This window comes from Pseudophryne corroboree, chromosome 10, assembly GCF_028390025.1.
Source record: "Pseudophryne corroboree isolate aPseCor3 chromosome 10, aPseCor3.hap2, whole genome shotgun sequence".
NCBI lineage: Eukaryota > Metazoa > Chordata > Amphibia > Anura > Myobatrachidae > Pseudophryne > Pseudophryne corroboree.
Genome location: NC_086453.1, coordinates 14,748,332 through 14,766,987, shown reverse-complemented (window position 1 = coordinate 14,766,987; position 18,656 = coordinate 14,748,332). Strand labels below are relative to the sequence as shown.

General features: G+C 46.5%; 1 protein-coding gene across 1 annotated transcript in view; it reads left to right on the top strand.

The window, feature by feature from the left end:
- Positions 1 to 82: 82 nt before the first annotated feature.
- Positions 83 to 18,656, top strand: part of EMC1 (ER membrane protein complex subunit 1) — a 33,957-nt gene continuing 15,383 nt past the window's right edge. Inside the window, exons 1-13 of the mRNA XM_063942130.1 lie at positions 83 to 272; positions 2,706 to 2,830; positions 3,270 to 3,335; positions 3,861 to 3,951; positions 11,354 to 11,482; positions 13,569 to 13,695; positions 14,738 to 14,887; positions 16,361 to 16,534; positions 16,664 to 16,735; positions 17,474 to 17,521; positions 17,610 to 17,732; positions 17,816 to 17,912; positions 17,990 to 18,106. Of these exons, the coding sequence (XP_063798200.1) occupies positions 181 to 272; positions 2,706 to 2,830; positions 3,270 to 3,335; positions 3,861 to 3,951; positions 11,354 to 11,482; positions 13,569 to 13,695; positions 14,738 to 14,887; positions 16,361 to 16,534; positions 16,664 to 16,735; positions 17,474 to 17,521; positions 17,610 to 17,732; positions 17,816 to 17,912; positions 17,990 to 18,106 (1,411 nt within the window). The 5' untranslated portion in view covers positions 83 to 180. The remainder of the gene's footprint in view (positions 273 to 2,705; positions 2,831 to 3,269; positions 3,336 to 3,860; positions 3,952 to 11,353; positions 11,483 to 13,568; positions 13,696 to 14,737; positions 14,888 to 16,360; positions 16,535 to 16,663; positions 16,736 to 17,473; positions 17,522 to 17,609; positions 17,733 to 17,815; positions 17,913 to 17,989; positions 18,107 to 18,656) is intronic.

The following is an 18,656-nucleotide window of genomic DNA, read 5'->3' as shown; positions in this document are numbered from 1 at the left end:
TCTCACGCTGACAGACTCTGTCACTGATGCTGCGGGCGGCGCTCTGGCCCTATCTCCATGTCTATGGCTGGTAGACGGTCCCGCCGCCTCCCCTTGTCTCTATGGTAGTGAGTGGGCGCTCCGGCTGCTGCAGCCGGGAACTCGGTGGTGAGCGGGAGGTGTAGCCGGCCTCTGTCTGTCATGGCGGCTGTGTGTGAGCTGCTGGTGCTGCTGCTGGGGTCCCTGTCCCTGGGCGCCGCCGTGTACGAGGACCAGGTGGGGAAGTTCGACTGGTGAGTGCTGGGGACTGGGGCAGCTGGTAGTGTCATGGTGGCAGAGCACCCCAGGGGCTGGGTGACCATCATCACCCCAGGCAGGGCATGGAGACTGGCAGCACCCTCTGCCCTGTCGTCGTCATCATCATCATCATCATCATCTGTATTATAGGTATCACTGTTATCATTCATGATGTCATCATTATCCTTATCATTGTCCCTATTTTTCTTATCATTATAATTTTCATCATCATCCTCATTTAGTAATATGGCAGCACAAGGCTCCGTGTCGCCGCACATAGGGGGTGGAACATACAGCTACAGAGTAAAGGAGCCCTAATAGGACAATTGTAGACAGTATAGGAAATTACATATATAGCTGATTGTGTCCTGCAAATGACATAGCGACAATAATGGGGGAGCGATCCCGGCAGCTTACATTCTAGAGGAAATATGTGCGGCACTACAGGTAAGGTTGATGTAGTGCGTGCATGGGCCATATTCCCAGGGTTGGTTCTAAATCGGAGTGGGAGAAGGGACCTTCTGACGTCACTAGCCAGGGGGAGGAGCTACGGCCAAACAGGGTACCCGAAAAGTACCCTCGCGGGCTCGCTTCGGTCGCCACCTGATTGCTAAAGGTGATAGTTGGTGGCGTGGATAGTAGAGGAACTCTCCTGTCGGCCTAACTCCTCCCCCTTGTGTCGTGCCTCCTCCCCCTGACGTAAAAGGTCCCTTAGGCCACTTGAATCTAGCATCTACCATATTCCCAGTAGCCCCGACACTGTACATATATAGCCGTATTGGGCATGAACTAGTTAGGGACGATATTGGGGAGATGAAGGGGCTATTGCCAGCTTTCCAATGGTGCATCACCTGAACATCAACCCCGTAAAAAAATGGAGTGGGGGCTGGAGACTAAGAGGAAGGGGAGGCACGCTTGTATGAAGAGGTGAGTTTTAATAACCCACTTACAGGTCTGGTGAAAATGTGATTGCACATGGGAAGCAGTGCGGGAAATGTCCTGAAGCCTCGTGGGGTAATCGGGGAGAGGGAGACCGAGAGGACAGTGATGGCTTCCAGGCAGTGGACTTGGGGAACGTAGGAGTTGGAGGTGTAGTAAACTGGGGGAAAGCGGCAAGGTGCGGCCTTTGTATACGGTGGGGGGCGATGACTTCAGTTTTTGAAAAATGTAGTTCAAGGTAGCTCACGGTCATCCAGAGGAGAAGGCCAGCAGGTAAGTGGTTACATGGGACAGGACAGAAGGGGAGAGTGGTGAATTTGGGTGTTATCTGCGTGCAGGGGATATTGGAGGACAACGGTGCTGATAAGCTCTCAGAGGCGGAGGAGAGAAGGGGGCCACTGGCTGGAAGGAGGAGGCAGATAAAACAATAGATGTTTAGAATGAAGTATCTTGGCCATTATTCTATTCATCAGAATCATCTTTATCAGCATCTCCGTTATTATCAGTTATTAACATTATGATTATTACCTGTTTCCTTAATTAGTTGTAAATCAGAATCGGCTTTATTGGCCAGGTGTACTCATGTACACTAGGAATTCGTTGTGGTACAATGCATCGCCAAGCAGCAACATGAAGGGGGAACACATGGCATAAGAAGGGGGAAAAACATAGTATAAATTACACACATTACACATATGAGTTCATACTGCACATTGCAACTGTACAATAGACTCAACATATTAGACATGTAAGACTAAAAACAAAGGCTGCTTGGCAGAGCAGCACCGAGGCAGCCATCCGCGGCGCCAACTAGAACTCAAACAATGCACATAATACAGAAGATTTAAGTATTACATCAAAAGATAAACCACACAGACAATAAAGACAGACAGAATAATGCATGATTGGTGTAGGCATTTTGGGTAATAACCTCCATTGTATCTGTCCTTTTCCATCCCTGCCTTTGAATATTAGACAAGGGGAGGTGAATTACGTAATACGTTTGTGTGGTTATATATCATACTGTCATACAGTTTGCATACATGTGCTACCGGGGGATCAGTACGTAATCCCGCCGGACGTAATCCCGGCGGTCGGAATCCCGACACTGGAATCCCGACTGACACAATCCTGACAGGGGGGGCGATTGCAACGCAGCCCCTTTGCGGGCTCGCCACGCTGCGAACACGGTGCCTCGCTACACTCAGCACACAAATTTATTCCCCCTCTATGGGTGTCGCGGACACCCACAGAGGGAAAATATGTCGCTATTGTGCCAGTCGGGATTCCGACCGGCGGGATCTTGACCGCATCCCGCTACCGGGGATACATCTGTAGTTACAGTAATATAATACAATCGTACAAATCCTCATCAAGGATCCCTTCAGTTCTCTGTATTGATGATGCTTCTTCTACGGCTACAGTGACCAGTCCCATCTGGCTGGTTGCGCGCTCAGGTTATTTGATGCCGTCTCCCCCTTTGTCCACAGGAGGCAGCAGTATGTGGGGCGGCTGAAATTCGCCGCGCTGGAGTCTGGACAAGGCGCAAAGAAACTCATCGCAGCCACAGAGAAGAACGTGATTGTGTCTTTGAACTCTCGCACAGGAGATATTTGTGAGTTGAACGTTGATTATTATGGAATTATGATATTGGTGAATACCTACCTGGAAAGATAGAAAGCAGTCAGCACCTGGGGTCATTGTGAGGTTCAGTTTCACTGAGATATACAAAATGATGTATTCTTACAGGTGTAACGCTCCTTCTCATTATGTTTCATATTAATGTATTTAAAGTGACACCATAGGTGAATCTATGTAAACCACCTGATGTGTAATAGGAAGTAATTTTCCTTTGGGCTTGCTGTTTTGCAGAACTAAGTCTTCTGTAGTTATCTATAGTACTAATAATAATAATGTGACCCCCCAGTATCAGGTTATAGGTGAGAGTAATTACGCCTACTGCCCAGCTACTAGAAATTATACAGCTACACAGATGCAATTTTCTGTGCATACATTTCTTACATCATATAAATGTGTTTATGTCTGTATTTTAGTATGGCGTCATGTGGATAAAGACACGTCAGACGGAACCGTAGATACTCTACTCACGTATGGTCAAGGTTAGTGATGCCCACTAGAGGCAATTACTGTACATTCCCTGGAGTGATGTCTGTGCAGGGTATTGCAAATATCAGGATACAAGTTAGTCTTGTGGTTCGGCATTTGTGGCTTTACTGCCTTAGTATTAAGTCTACCTGTGGAGTTTTCTTGTCGTGAGAATCACCTTTATCTCTGTCATTCTTTCTCTTCTCAATACAATGGTTTTGGGGTGTGGCTGATGATATACAGTAGTTGGGGGTCTCAGGTCCCATGGGTGTTATCAGTGTGACGGAGAATAAGGAGTCATTCACAAGCCAATAATTAGTCTCCTAGACTGTACAGTTGTATTCCATTAATACTGTGTACACCGTTCCTCTTCCAATGGAAAATTAAATATCTTGTATACACAAAATAGAATAGGGTTCCCGGAGGCCTGATCACATGGGATGACGCCGCATCGGTGAATTATCTTCCAAAACACATTTTCCAGATAGTATATAAGGAAGGTTGCAATGTAATGTCTATTTAATATGTATGTTCTCCAGATGCCATCACAATATCAGGCGGTCGTGTTTTGCGGTCCTGGGAGACTAACATTGGTGGTCTGAATTGGGAGGCTGTCCTAGAGCCTGGCAGGTAAGTAACCACCTACCTGACTCTCCATTACTGTCCGTTTAGTATAGAAATCTGCCATCTCTCAGTAGATATAGGGGTATATTCAATTGAAGTCGGATCCATTTTTAAAGTCGAATTGAGATGGTCGAAAAGGGGGCCATTTTCGACACAAGCACGCGGATCGGCAGCTATTCCGCCAATCCACGTGCTTTACGACAAGTCGAATTGCTCAACTTTTTTAATAATTTGGGGTTAGATTGAATAGGTCGGAACCCCTTGCGACCTAAAAAAGCCGAAAACTGCCGTCTTTTCGACAGACGGCAGCTTTCGACTTCAATTGAATATACCACATAGTGTATGGCAGAAAATATACTTATAGCATCATACATTATGTTCATCACTTGTACAGTTCATTTTTGGGCTGAACCAATGTTTGAGAATACAGTCTATTAATTAGTGTCCATCGTTTACCTGTATGTATATGTTGGTTATTTAGCTCCAGTGTTTGCACAGCGCACACCCAGAGACAATATATAAGAATATAATGTAGGGGAGTCCCAGGGGAGCTCGTGCAGATAACTCACAATAAAACCCTTATTGGCAGCCCACCCGGAGTATTTACACACTCAGAGGCTCTATAATATTACCCTGAGCCTTATTGATTGCAGAGGGACAGCTGCGGAGCCGGGGAGCAGGTATATCCTGCTCTTGCAGGTTGCGGCCTACCTCTTGAACTGAAGCCGGGGCCTAGATTTGGTTTCCTCCCGGCCGGACATCCGAAGCCTCCGGGAGCCGGGTAATCGTGATCGGCCCCCGCCACCACTGCTTTCACCCTCTACCCACCTAAGCCGGGAGCCGAGCAGCAGCGCCCGTGTCCCTGTGGCCGGGCGCCGGGAGCTGTGAAGGGCCGCGGAAGCACCCGCGATCGTCCGGTGGCGGCGGCCATCTTGGTGGAGGCACGGACCGGCGCGCGGATAAAGCGCTCCCACGGACAACCTCTTTGCCTGCACGCCTCGCGGGGGGGACTGGGGTCTAGCTGGGGGGATCAGCAGTGGCTCCCAGAGGTGGGGACCCCTGTGCTAGCACCATATCCCACGGATCAACAGCGGCGGCCATATTGGAGGTGGCAGAGGGGAGATAGCTGCTGCTAATGCTGCTGTACACCAAATATAATCCAGCCGATTCACTCCACGGTGTCTCCCTTGTTATTTGCAAGCCCCTACACCACCCTGTCGACCCGAGCTGGGCCAAACTGGGAGCTTTGTGATACGGAGCTGGAGAGAGAGCATATGACCGGTACCCCCGCTTTGTCCTCCCGTACGTGTAATCCGTGCTTTCTGGATCCCGCAGTCTTGCACCTATTGCCAACAACTACAATATACATGGTGCGTCTCCACTGGGAGGACATGTCTTTCTAACACCATGTCTACCACACCGTCGCTTCCTGCCTGAATAACCATTCGCTACGGTCATCCTCTCTTTATCTCTATGATCTACTAATCCCCCTCGGGACATCCCGACATGCCTCCAAAGAAGTCGAAGGGATCTAAATCTGCTCCGCAAGTGAATTTCTTTGGGTCCTCCTCCTCCGGTAACAAGGCCCGCACATCCCTTCCCTCACCGACTCTGGCTCAACCATCTCAAACAACTTCATCAAAGTTAAACAACCCGGCTAACGCTGCACAAGCTGATATGGATTCTCTAGATGGTCCGGTCACGCTACGTTCTATTCATTCCTTGTTAGCCTCTTTCAAGTCTGACATTTCGGCCGAGCTTAGATCTAACATACAAGCTCTTCGTTCTGATATCTCTGAAATTGGTGACACGACGGACCACATTGAGCATAAGATGGAGGAACTGGTCGCATCACACAATGATTTGATCACCACACACGACTCTCTTAGAGGAAGTCTCCCACATTCGAGACAAAACTACGGATTTAGAGGACCGCTCGCGTAGGAATAACATCAAAATAAGAGGCATCCCTGAGGATGTTTCTAATGCTGACCTATATGACTACGCCACTGCTCTTTTCCATAAATTGTTACCGGATGCTTTACTACCTGATCTTCTGATCGACAGGATACATAGACTCCCAAAGTCTAGGCAGGCTCCTGCCCAAGCCTCTCGAGACACACTTCTCAGGGTCCACTTTTTCCACATTAAGGAAAAGATCTTGCGTGCTGCAATGCCTTCTTCACCTACGGCGACCTGTCTGGACTCTCTACAACTTTTTCAGGATCTATCCCCAGCGACTATGGCTAAAAGGCGATCATTCTCCGCGATTACGTCAGCCTTACGGAAAGCTACAATCCAATATAAGTGGGGATTCCCCACGAAGCTAATAGTGCTACGTAATGGTACTACCATTGTTATCAACAACCCTGAGGATGGGCCTAAAATTCTGAAAAATTGGGACATCCTACTCGATATACAACCTCCTCCCTCCGCTACGTCACCGAAACGAATTGCCCAAGACTGGACATTAGCTCCGGGCTGAAGCCTGACTTGGACTAACAATAAGATAACTATTATTTAACCTTCTTTCTTACAGGTTTATCTGTGTTTATGTGTTTATTACACTATAGGCTATGCTATTTGCCTGATGTTCCATTGTTTCCGTTACTCTTAGGTTGAGGTAGAACTGTTCTTGATTTAATTATATAGCAAATGTCCGTTTCTTCTTATTTTAGGATGACCTTGCTTACCTTACTTTATTTTTGCGAATGATAATTACCTGCTAAGTATGCTCTGGTTTGGAAGCGACGGTGGGTATTTTTGGCTGACACGCCACCCACCCGTCTTTACTCGTCACGATACCCATGTGACGGGACCTCTAGCTCCTTTATGGATGCTATTTCTGTTTTTCTCCCCTGGTTTATTTTTTGTTTTATTTTCTCTTTCCATGTTCTTTTCTTTACTGATGCTGACTTTGCTTCTTTCCTCTTAGAGGGCTATGCCGTTGTGTATTGCATTTTGACGCGATTGTTACTGATGCTTTTTGCTGTTTTATGTATCACTCTGTCGTACCTCCCCACATGGCCACCTTTTTAAGTCTTAATGTCAAAGGGCTCAATTCACCCCATAAGAGGCGTTTGGCTCTGAAATACTTTGCTGATAACAGAGCAGACGTAGTGGCTATACAGGAACCTCACTTCCCACTCCACTCTCCCCCACAGTTTTCCAATACCAATTACCCAGTTCATTATGTCTCTTGTGGGCCGTTTAAAAGAAATGGTGTCGCTATACTCTTCCATAAATCGTGCTCTTTCCAATTGGAGGGTAAGTGGGTAGATGGCAATGGCAGATATCTGATCCTAGTGGGGAAATTGCGGAATAGATATGTTACTCTGGTTTCCCTCTACGCCCCTAATTCCAATCAACCCCGGTTTCTGAAATCCTTTCTTCAAAAGTTGTATAGGGTTAGGAAAGGTGCGACTTTTCTTATGGGTGACTTTAATTTGGCTCCGGACCCTAATTTAGACAAATCCTCGAAACTTGATAAACAATCTGCCAACGCGGCTAAATCCCTGGCCTCCTCCTTCTCACACTTACTAACCGAATTCGATCTATATGACGCTTGGAGGGTTAGGAATATTGGCGCCAGAGACTACACATTTTATTCGGCAGTGCACAGATCCTATTCTAGGATCGATTTGCTCCTGACGGATAAATGGACATTACAATCGATCCCTACCGTTAAAATGTTGCCGATTTCATGGTAGACCATGCACCTTTAATTTGGTCTTGGTCATGCAACCCGTCTACCCCCCCTCCACGCTCTTGGAGGTTGCGGGATTACATTTTGAAAGATGAGGACGGAGTCTCTATATTACGTGAGGCCTTGTCTTCTTATCTGGTCACTAATAACCCCGCTGATACCTCTATTTCTAATCACTGGTGTGCCCTTAAGGCAGTCCTGAGAGGTGCAGCTATCCATGCTTCAGCTCATATAGCGCGCCGGGACCGGGAAGTCCAGTTGGCCTATGAGTTGGAGGTGACGACGTTAGAAACTAAACATACACAGTCCCCTGCCGACGATCTCACTCTCGCGTCTTTGACTGAAGCAAAGAGGAAATTGAACAATCTGTACCTTCTACACGTACAAAGAGCAGTCTCCAACCTAAACCAAAAATATTATACATTAGGCAATAGGGCGGGTAAACTATTGGCGCGGAAACTTAGAGGGAAAAATCTCATCAACAGAATTAAATATTTGACTAACCCAGATGGCTCGCAGTCCCTGAACCCCAAAGATATTGCAAACCAATTCGCTTCTTACTATAGGAAACTATACAACCTTAAACATGACTCCCGCACCCCACAACCTTCCTTGCAGCTTATACAGTCCTTCCTAGATTCCATTAATCTGCCTTCCATTTCCCCCGATGATGCTTCCACACTCTGCACACCCTGGACTGAGAGAGAAATCCAGACCGCTCTAAAAGCCCTCAAAAAGGACAAGGCACCCGGCCCAGATGGGTTTATTAATCTCTTTTACATTACCTTTCAAGATACACTCTCCCCACTTCTTCTTAATTTGTACAATGACGCCTCCTCTAACCCTTTCCCTGGAGAAATGTTGGAGGCACAGGTGATAACGATTCTCAAACCTGGCAAGAACCCATCTCTCTGCGCAAATTATAGACCCATAGCACTTTTGAATACAGATATTAAGTTGTATGCCAAACTGCTTGCAAATAGATTGAATCCATTGATCCCCACTTTGATACATCAAGATCAAGTGGGTTTCACTATCGGTCGCCAAGCTCCTGATAACACCAGGAGAGTCTTCTCCCTTCTAGAAGCACACGCCACACTTCGGGAGCCCCTATTACTGCTCTCTCTTGATGCGGAGAAAGCTTTCGATAGGATTCATTGGTCATACATGTCCGAAGTTCTTGCCAGATTTGGGTTTGTGGGACAGTTTTTACAAAATGTCCTACGCCTATACACACATCCCTCAGCGCGCGTTTTTAGCAATGGGTTTTTATCCGATCCTTTCCCCATCACCAACGGCACTCGCCAGGGATGTCCACTCTCACCCTTAATTTTCATTCTAGCTATAGAACCTCTGGCAGAGAAAATTAGGTCGTCTACCCATGTTAGCGGAGTTTATATAGGTCCCACGCAACACAAGATCTGCCTGTTTGCAGATGACGTTCTGTTATTTGTAACTAAACCTGAATCCTCTCTCCCAGCTATCCAAGATATACTTCAGGCTTACTCCAACGTCTCCTACTATAAAATGAATAAGGCTAAAACAGAGGCATTAGCTTTTGACATCGAACCGATCCCACTCCAATCCCTACAATCTACATATCCCTATGCCTGGCAAGACTCCTCCCTTCAATACCTTGGGATCAGGATCCCCTCCAGATCCCATTCCGCGGTGGACTGTAACTACCTTCCTCTCCTAGACCATTTCAAAGTCCTCACTAAACAGTGGACGAATTACGAAATTTCTTGGTTGGGACGACTTTCATCAATTAAAATGATGCTCCTCCCTAAAATTCTTTACCTGTTTAGAGCCATACCTTACTTAGTCTCGCTTGCTCTCCTTAATAAATTCTATACTGTCATGTCTACTTTTATTTGGAAGGGTAAAAAACCTAGGATAGCTAGAACTCGCTTGTTTAGATCTAAAGGTAGCGGAGGTCTTGCTTTCCCTAACCTTGAACTTTACCAGCATGCGTGTCTCCTTGATCAGTTGAGGGACTGGCTCAGGACAGGGTCCGTAAAACCCTGGGTAGAAATTGAAAAACATATGTGCTCTGATTTTCCTCTTCCAGACCTAATCTGGGTCAAACCTTCTCATAGACCACCTTCTACTAAATTTATGAGAAGTGTAGTTAGTTCTCTTAAAGTGTGGGACAGACTAGTTACTAATCTGGGTGACTGCCCGCTGCCCTCCTCACACCTATCCATTTTAGCGATTGCTAAACTGCTCCCAGACCTCTCTTTGCGGAACTGGCGGGAGCTTGGCGTTCAGCTGGTCAGGGATTTATACGATAATACAGGGCTTAAAACTTTCCTGCAGTTACAATCCCAATATTTGATACCGTCAAAGGACTTCTATAAGTATCTACGGATCCGACATTGGATAATGGCGAATATACCTGATCCTCTCTCCTCCCCTACCCCCCCTCCGCATATCTTGAGTAACCTCTCCTCTATACATCACAAAGGCGGTATATCTCAGTGGTATGTTACACTCCTCTCTCCATACAACGATATGAAATTACATATTCAAGAGCGATGGGAGACAGAATTTAGTATCACTCTGACAGATCAGGAATGGGAAAATATTTTTATGAATATTTTTAAAATGTCTCGGTGCATCAACCACACTGAAATGATGTTCAAACTAATCCATGGCCTTTATCACACACCAGATAAACTTCATAGGATTTGGCCTGATTCCTCTAAATTCTGTTGGAGAAATTGTGGGATAGAGGGTACTTTAATACACATATTCTGGTCATGTCCGGTTATTAGGCCGCTTTGGACGGAGGTTTTTGGACTAATTGAAAAGGTCACAAAGGTAATCCTCCCTCACCGTCCTGAGATTGTGCTCTTGCATTATTTCCCTCCCTATGTACCCTCTGAACACTCTTATGTTATAGGTCATATTCTCATAGCTACTAGGGCCGCCATTGCACAATATTGGAAAAGAACAGATCCACCGCGCTTGCCCAAAATTATAGCGTCAATACAGCGCAATTTTGAAATGGAAACTATGAACGTTAAATACTCCCTAGCTCCTCAATCCCCCTTACTGAAATGGTTGCCTTGGTTTGATTATTATTCCTCCTGTGTTGCCCTCCGAACTGCCTTGTCTCGTAATGTGTGACTATTTAACTTCTCTGTCGTCAGGAACGGATGAAATACTGAGATCGAGCCCTCCTGACATAGCCCGAGTAGGGCTAACTGTCGAAGGATAGACCATGCACATGAGCCTTTAATGTTTTCCCTCAGTATCTGCCTACTATTTAGTTCAGAATGTACATATTTATGCGCAGGTTCTCTACATTTTACCTGAAATACTGACGGTCAGCATCTCCCCTATTTTGTGTTTCTCTCTCTCTCTATCTCCTATTTTCCTCCTTTCCTCTATTCTCTTTTTGTTTCTGATTTTCACATTTTTTAGTATTATTACTTTACTACCATGTATTATGGTTTGCAGACGGGCTACCACTGTGTTATTGGCTTTATTTGTATTCAAATCGTTGTGTATGCCCTGTATTGAAAATCTTCTTTAATAAAATTTCTTCAGATAAAAAAGAATATAATGTAGGGATGTCACTAGTTCCTTGTGAATTGATGGACTGGGATGTGGTTCAATGTCATTCACAAAATGTCAGCCTCCGTTGCGTATAGACGCTGGCTCCACTTTAATGGTGTTTCTTGTATGTTGTCTCAGTTTTCAGACAGCTGGTTTTGCCGGCAGTCAGGACACGGCGAGATACATTGCGGTACTGAAATCATCTGTGCTGTCTCTCCATTATCTGTCCAACGGGCACCAAAAATGGGCCGAAACTCTCCCAGACAGGTAACTATCGTGCATCCCCCTGCTGGGGGTGGGATCTTCTATGATGTGCCTATAATGCCTACTGCAAATTATCCGCTGCATGCCAGTGATTGGGAAAACAATCAGCCAGCGGCCATCACTGTACGGCTGCGCACTGGGGACAGTTATACAATGTAGCGCTTGTTGGGGACATTGCAGACAGAAGTGCCCACCAAGCCGGCCTGTTCCTCTACAAAAAACAAAATAATGCGATAACAGTAATTAAAGTCTGTTTAATCAATGGGGAGGCCGAAAATCTTTTGCATTCGTCTGTTTGGCCTGAAGAATATATATGTTCTGTTGGGTGCGTCTGCTAACGGGACAAATACTGTGAGGTTTGGGAATGTTAGTTTGTGTTATGCTGGCCTGGTTGGTGTCACACAGGCAGATTTCTTGCTGTAAGAAGAAATACCAAATAAATGGAAGATCGGGCGCTTGTTGGTGCTGTGTTTCTAATGCTGCTGCTACAATAATTGGGGGTAGTTACACCCCAACCACACATCAGAAAAATGCAAGAAGAAGGATAGCAGCGCTAAATAGATTGGTGTATATAATTAATAATACGAAGGATTGAGTGATGAAAAAGGTTATACAATTTAATAAAATATTATTGATAATAACAATGGCCTTTAAATAAAAAATGGATTTATATCCATAACATTTAAAAACAATTCATAAGGGTCAAGGATTGACTGCCTAACACATTAGCATCCGTTCCTAATATAGAAACCTGGAAATTTTAGCAGATGGAGACAGACTGACAGCGCAGACACACCGATGCACTTTACCCAAATACCGCTAGAGGTGTAGTCCCTTTGGAAGCGTCACTGATGTTTTAGCTTCCAATCAGTCAGATTCGGGGTCCTCATTTGTTACGGTGTCCTCCTTGTGGAAATGGGGTAGATGGTGCTCCTTAATCAGGAATTGATGTCTCAGTTAAACTGCAGATGGCAGAAGTCCAGTGTTTGGTCCGGATATTGTGTGGCAGTCAAAAGTAGCGTTGAAATTGACCCAGGTAGCCTCCTCCTAACGCGTTTCACTGCAAGGCACTGCAGCTTTTTCAAAGGTGACCTGAAATTTCAACGCTACTTTTGACTGCCACACAATATCCGGACCAAACACTGGACTTCTGCCATCTGCAGTTTAACTGAGACATCAATTCCTGATTAAGGAGCACCATCTACCCCATTTCCACAAGGAGGACACCGTAACAAATGAGGACCCCGAATCTGACTGATTGGAAGCTAAAACATCAGTGACGCTTCCAAAGGGACTACACCTCTAGCGGTATTTGGGTAAAGTGCATCGGTGTGACTGCGCTGTCAGTCTGTCTCCATCTGCTAAAATTTCCAGGTTTCTACATTAGGAACGGATGCTAATGTGTTAGGCAGTCAATCCTTGACCCTTATGAATTGTTTTTAAATGTTATGGATATAAATCCATTTTTTATTTAAAGGCCATTGTTATTATCAATAATATTTTATTAAATTGTATAACCTTTTTCATCACTCAATCCTTCGTATTATTAATTATATACACCAATCTATTTAGCGCTGCTATCCTTCTTCTTGCATTTTTCAGATTTCTTGCTGTGACAGCTGTTATCTGCTCATAATGTGCTTCATAGGTGTTTCCTGCACCTGTCACTCAAGCAATTTAACAACTGCTGATAACTTGGCTCATATATAGAATATTCCAATGGTGTATACATACTAGTGGCTCAGAGCTACAGTCAGGTGGCACCAAACTGTAATTGCTTAATTTTGTGTTCAACGTTGATCTATAGTTATATCTACACTTCTCATGAGTGTTTCCACTTATTGAATGAGGTTACAGCAAATTGTCAGGTATCTATGGATAACATTTTGTTTGTAAATTGTATAAGTGTATTTTGAGGCACTGAGGCAATTTACAGAAAATAGCTATATTTTAATCATTTTTGCTACAGTGTGATTGTTTCCTTGCATGCAATGCATCTCTTGCTGCACACAGCTCAACCACTAGGTGGCGATAGAGCTGAAACAATAGACGTGTGTATACTGATCTGCACGTCTTGTCTTTCTATCAGTGGCACCGTGCGGTACCAGCTGCTGCACTCCTCCTACAAGGGGCAAGTCCATGTGGTTGGCATTCTCCCCCACAGTTACATCCAGATCCTGACGTACAGCATAGAAGATGGGTCTATCACTCAGCAGGTCAGCTTTGGAGAGTCTGGAGCCAGTGATGAGCTTGGGGAGAGTCTGGAGCCAGTGATGAGCTTGGGGAGAGTCTGGAGCCAGTGATGAGGAGCTGGGGAGAGTGTGGAGCCAGGGATGAGCTGGGGGGAGTGTGGAGCCAGTGATGAGCTGGGGGGAGTGTGGAGCCAGTGATGAGCTGGGGGGAGTGTGGAGCCAGTGATGAGCTGGGGGGAGTGTGGAGCCAGTGATGAGCTGGGGGGAGTGTGGAGCCAGTGATGAGCTGGGGGGAGTGTGGAGCCAGTGATGAGCTGGGGGGAGTGTGGAGCCAGTGATGAGCTTGGGGAGAGTCTGGAGCCAGTGATGAGGAGCTGGGGAGAGTGTGGAGCCAGTGATGAGGAGCTGGGGAGAGTGTGGAGCCAGTGATGAGCTGGGGGGAGTCTGGAGCCAGTGATGAGCTGGGGGGAGTCTGGAGCCAGTGATGAGCTGGGTGGAGTGTGGAGCCAGTGATGAGCTGGGGGGAGTGTGGAGCCAGTGATGAGCTGGGGAGAGTCTGGAGCCAGTGATGAGCTGGGGGAGAGTCTGGAGCCAGTGATGAGTTGGGGGGATTCTGGAGCCAGTGATGAGCTGGGGGAGAGTCTGGAGCCAGTGATGAGTTGGGGGGATTCTGGAGCCAGTGATGAGTTGGGGGGGATTCTGGAGCCAGTGATGAGCTGGGGGGGATTCTGGAGCCAGTGATGAGCTGGGGGAGAGTCTGGAGTCAGTGATGAGCTGGGGAGAATCTGGAGCCAGTGATGAGCTGGGGGGAGAGTCTGGAGCCAGTGATGAGCTGGGGAGAATCTGGAGCCAGTGATGAGCTGGGGAGAATCTGGAGCCAGTGATGAGCTGGGGAGAATCTGGAGCCAGTGATGAGCTGGGGGGAGAGTCTGGAGCCAGTGATGAGCTGGGGGGAGAGTCTGGAGCCAGTGATGAGCTGGGGGGAGAGTCTGGAGCCAGTGATGAGCTGGGGGGAGTCTGGAGCCAGTGATGGCAGGCCTGACCACTGTCCGTTATGTATTCCCAGGTTCAGGTGTCAGCTCCTTGGCTCCGCACTCTACAGGGGACGTGTGGGGTGGTCGCAGACAGCGTCCTGGTCTGTACAGACACAGAGACTGCCTCTCTCCACACGCTGTCTCTCGTGTCTGGTGAGGAAACCACCCAGCATCGCCTGCAGGTCAGTTACCCGTTCCTCTCCATCACATCATAATGAGAGCTATTCATTACAGGATTACTATATATGTGTAATATTGCTTTATAGAGCCACCGGCACGTAGTAATGGCATTACTGTGATAATGATTTATATTATTGCACAACCACCGCTATTCCTAGTGATTTTGCCTCCACACAGTAGCTGTCTGCAGGTGCTGTTTAACCATAAAATGCCATTTGCTGCATGATAACGAGCTATTAAATTAGCAACTGCTACACTGTGTATTGTGATAAAAACAGAGGAAATTGTGCTTGATGGCAGGTATATAAGTCCAAGATTTCTGTCCTGTGACTAAAAACCCCAGCAAAGTGCTTGTAAATGGCTTGGTAAGAGCTATTACAGCTTCTGTAAAAGACTGATAAAGGGTTCCGGGGTTATGGATGACCAGTGAGGGAGGGCTCCATCCATTAGGCACAGTCTGGGTTTTTAGGTCCTGTAGCCCCAGAGAAGGCTAATCAGTGCTAACACCTGCATGGGGGTGTTATAAAAGCCTGTCAGCCTGGACAGGAAGTCTCTCATTGCCTGGGGAGCAAGCTGCTGGTTTGGAGAGAGGGACGCCATTACTGCCTGAAGTGGGTTATGTATTGTACCGCTTTTTGGTGAGTTGGACACTAAGGGGCCTAATTTAGACCTGATTGCAGCAGCAACAGCTAATGGGCAAAACCATGTGCATTGCAGGGGGGGGGGGGGGGGGGGAGTTAGATTTGGGTGGGTTATTTTGTTTCTGTGCAGGGTAAATACTGGCTGCTTTATTTTTACACTGCAATTTAGATTTCAGCTTGAACACACCCCACCCAAATCTAACTCTCTCTGCACATGTTACATCTGCCCACCCTGCAGTGCACATGGTTTTGCCCGTTGGCTAACAAATTTGCTGCTGCAATCATGTCTGAATTAGGCCCTTGGTCCTTCTTTATGTATAGTCCGAGCCGGAGAGGTTAGGATTTATATTTTCTTTTAACATTTACTGCAAAAAAATAAATAAATAGCAGATGCTGTTTGTACCAAATACCCTGGAGTGACGTATCACTATTTGGACTGCTGAAGAAAGTGCCCCCATTTGCCCCAGGAGACTGCATCCTTACCCCCTATCTGCGCACATAATATTAACTTTTTAAACCTTAGAATATTTAATACAATTGCAAACCATTAGAACTTTTTATTTTTACCACCTGAGCACCAAACTGTTGTAGAACATTACTTATAAGCCTACGCCTATAGTGCCTGATACCAGAGAGCAGTAGCTTCAGCTGAAGTAGTTAACAGGCTTTAAGCAGATCATCAAACCTTGGTCGCAGTCTGGAAGCATCTGCGAGTAGAACTGTTTGTGTTACTAGAAGATTCTTTGTGTTAGACCCCAGGAAATGTGTAAATGAAAGTTGTGCCTTTGTGTGTGAGTAGTGATTGCTATGCTGCCTCCTTGTTTCCTACTGTAGTCCCTGGGTGTGGAAGTGGCTGACGACATCACAGAGCTGGCAATCATCACCGCTCCACGCAGTGCGGCAGGATCAGAGCAGCTGCCGCAGTTCTTCCTCCAGATTTCTCCACGCCGCTTCCTCCTAATGCAGTACCGTGATGGCGTCCTGACACCGCTGCGCGACTTTCCTCAGGTAAGCCTGGTACACTGTGAGGAGGAGGAACCGCACTCCCCTGAGATAATTCTCCTGCTAGACGGGCAGTCCTCTCGCATCACTCTGTGGAAGATCCACACTTTACCATTCCTATCTCTTCTCTTGCAGGTGTCACTGGTAACGTTTGCGTCGGCGGCGGACAAGACAGTGGCGGCGGTGATGCAGTGCAAGACTGATCCGGTCAGTGTGATACGTACACCTATATATCGTATCCACGGCGCAGCCACGTTGAGATCGGTGTGCGCTCTTGTGCTGCACTCAGAATGAAGCTTATTCTCCTTGGAATTTATTACAGATCCCTTTCTCTGCTATTAGCCGCTGAATGGGATCTTCTGCGTATGTCCAAAAACAAGACCAACAATGGCAAGAAAAAAACATAACAAATAGCGCACAACCACTACACGTTACACATTATCCTTATTACTCCGTATGGATACGCAGACGTTGGTAATTGTGTCATTCATAGTGAGCGGGTACAAGAATGAACGCACCAATAAGTGTAATACAATCGCAAAGCGTATACCCTTATTAATCCATTATAGCATTATTCTGATGGGCAGAAGTCATAGCAGAATAATATATAGCAGCTAATGCAGCATATAGCATATTATAACAACCACAAGATAGAGCTATGCTATTATACCTTAATTCATGTGTGTGTTGGGTTTTAAAAAGATCTACAGCAACATGATGTGGTTGTGCGCCCTCTAGTGCACAGACGCCTGAAGGCCTGTAGGTGGCACTGTGCATGATTTGCAGCGAGTGGATCTTCTTACAATTTATTGCACTCCAGTGAAATTACCAGAATGCTTTATGATGTATCTAGTAGGACTTCCTAATCCTTGAGCTTGTATAGTCTCCTCTTGTATGGCGGACGCAGTCACCTTCATTTGTTGTCTTCTTCCTTTTATTCTTTAGACCCAGAAACCGGCAGCAGAGATCCCACCAGGACTGAGCTGCCCAGAGGTAACTCTGGGCTCTGTGTATACATGGCTAATGCCCACATGGTACAAGACATTGTATTTAATTTCTTCTGCCTGCTATTTTGGTGCAGGATGCCGCGTCGTGTCCCGGGCAGACGTTTGCCATCAGCCTGTACATGGCGGACAGCGGCCGGCGGCTCCTAGACACCACGCTGACCTTCACGTTGGAGCAGAGCTGCGTGAGGCCAGACGCTGTGAGTGTGACGCGTCCGCTCGTACCGCGTCTTACCTTTTGTGTGCCGCTCTCTTGCGTTCTCACTCTGTTCTGTGCTTGCAGCTGTTCCTCCAGCCGTTCCTTAAGAAGGATGACTCGGTGGGTTACCGGGCTATGGTGCAGACGGAGGACAACCAGCTGCTGTTCCTGTACCAGCCAGGTCAGCGTTGGTGCCGGTCTCTCTTTACCTCTACCTTTGTTTGTGTCCATCGTCTCATAGTCGCATGCTTTCCGCAGGGAAGGTCTTATGGCTGCGAGAGGAGTCGCTGGCCGATGTGGTCACTATGGAAATGGTCGATTTACCTCTCACCGGGGCCCAGGCTGAGCTGGAAGGGGAGTTTGGCAAGAAAGCAGGTACAGGTGTAGGGATGGAGATTGTGGGACATTTAGAAGGGCCCTGCATGTGCATCTTAGGCTCCCTGTTCTCACTTATTTGTATCTTATTGTTTTTTCCTTTTACTTTCTGTGCTGCCGGGAACCAGCTATACAAGGTAAACGCCGCCCTGTTCAGTCACAGATATTCCACTATCTAGAGTGATTACTGGGTGGAAAAGTAGTCACATTGACAGTGAAATGTTATGAATCCCCTATTTACGTAACTTATTAGGTAGTAAGCTCTGTTGCATACCCTACAAACAGTTTATTTAGGGTAGTAGTTGACATTATAGAGTTTTTGACGGTGCCTACTATAGAACTAAGAGTGCAGTATTTTAGAAAAAACCTACGCGTTTCAGAACCTCACTTCGGAGTTACGAAACGCGACAATTTTTTACTACAAATGTAGAATGTCGCCAATGTGTAAATGTTTAAAGACCGTTAAAAACAGTTTCTTTAAAAAAGTTACCAAATGGACAGTGTACCAAGTAGGGAGGCCAATCCCGAGCCATTTTTTTTTCAATCCCGG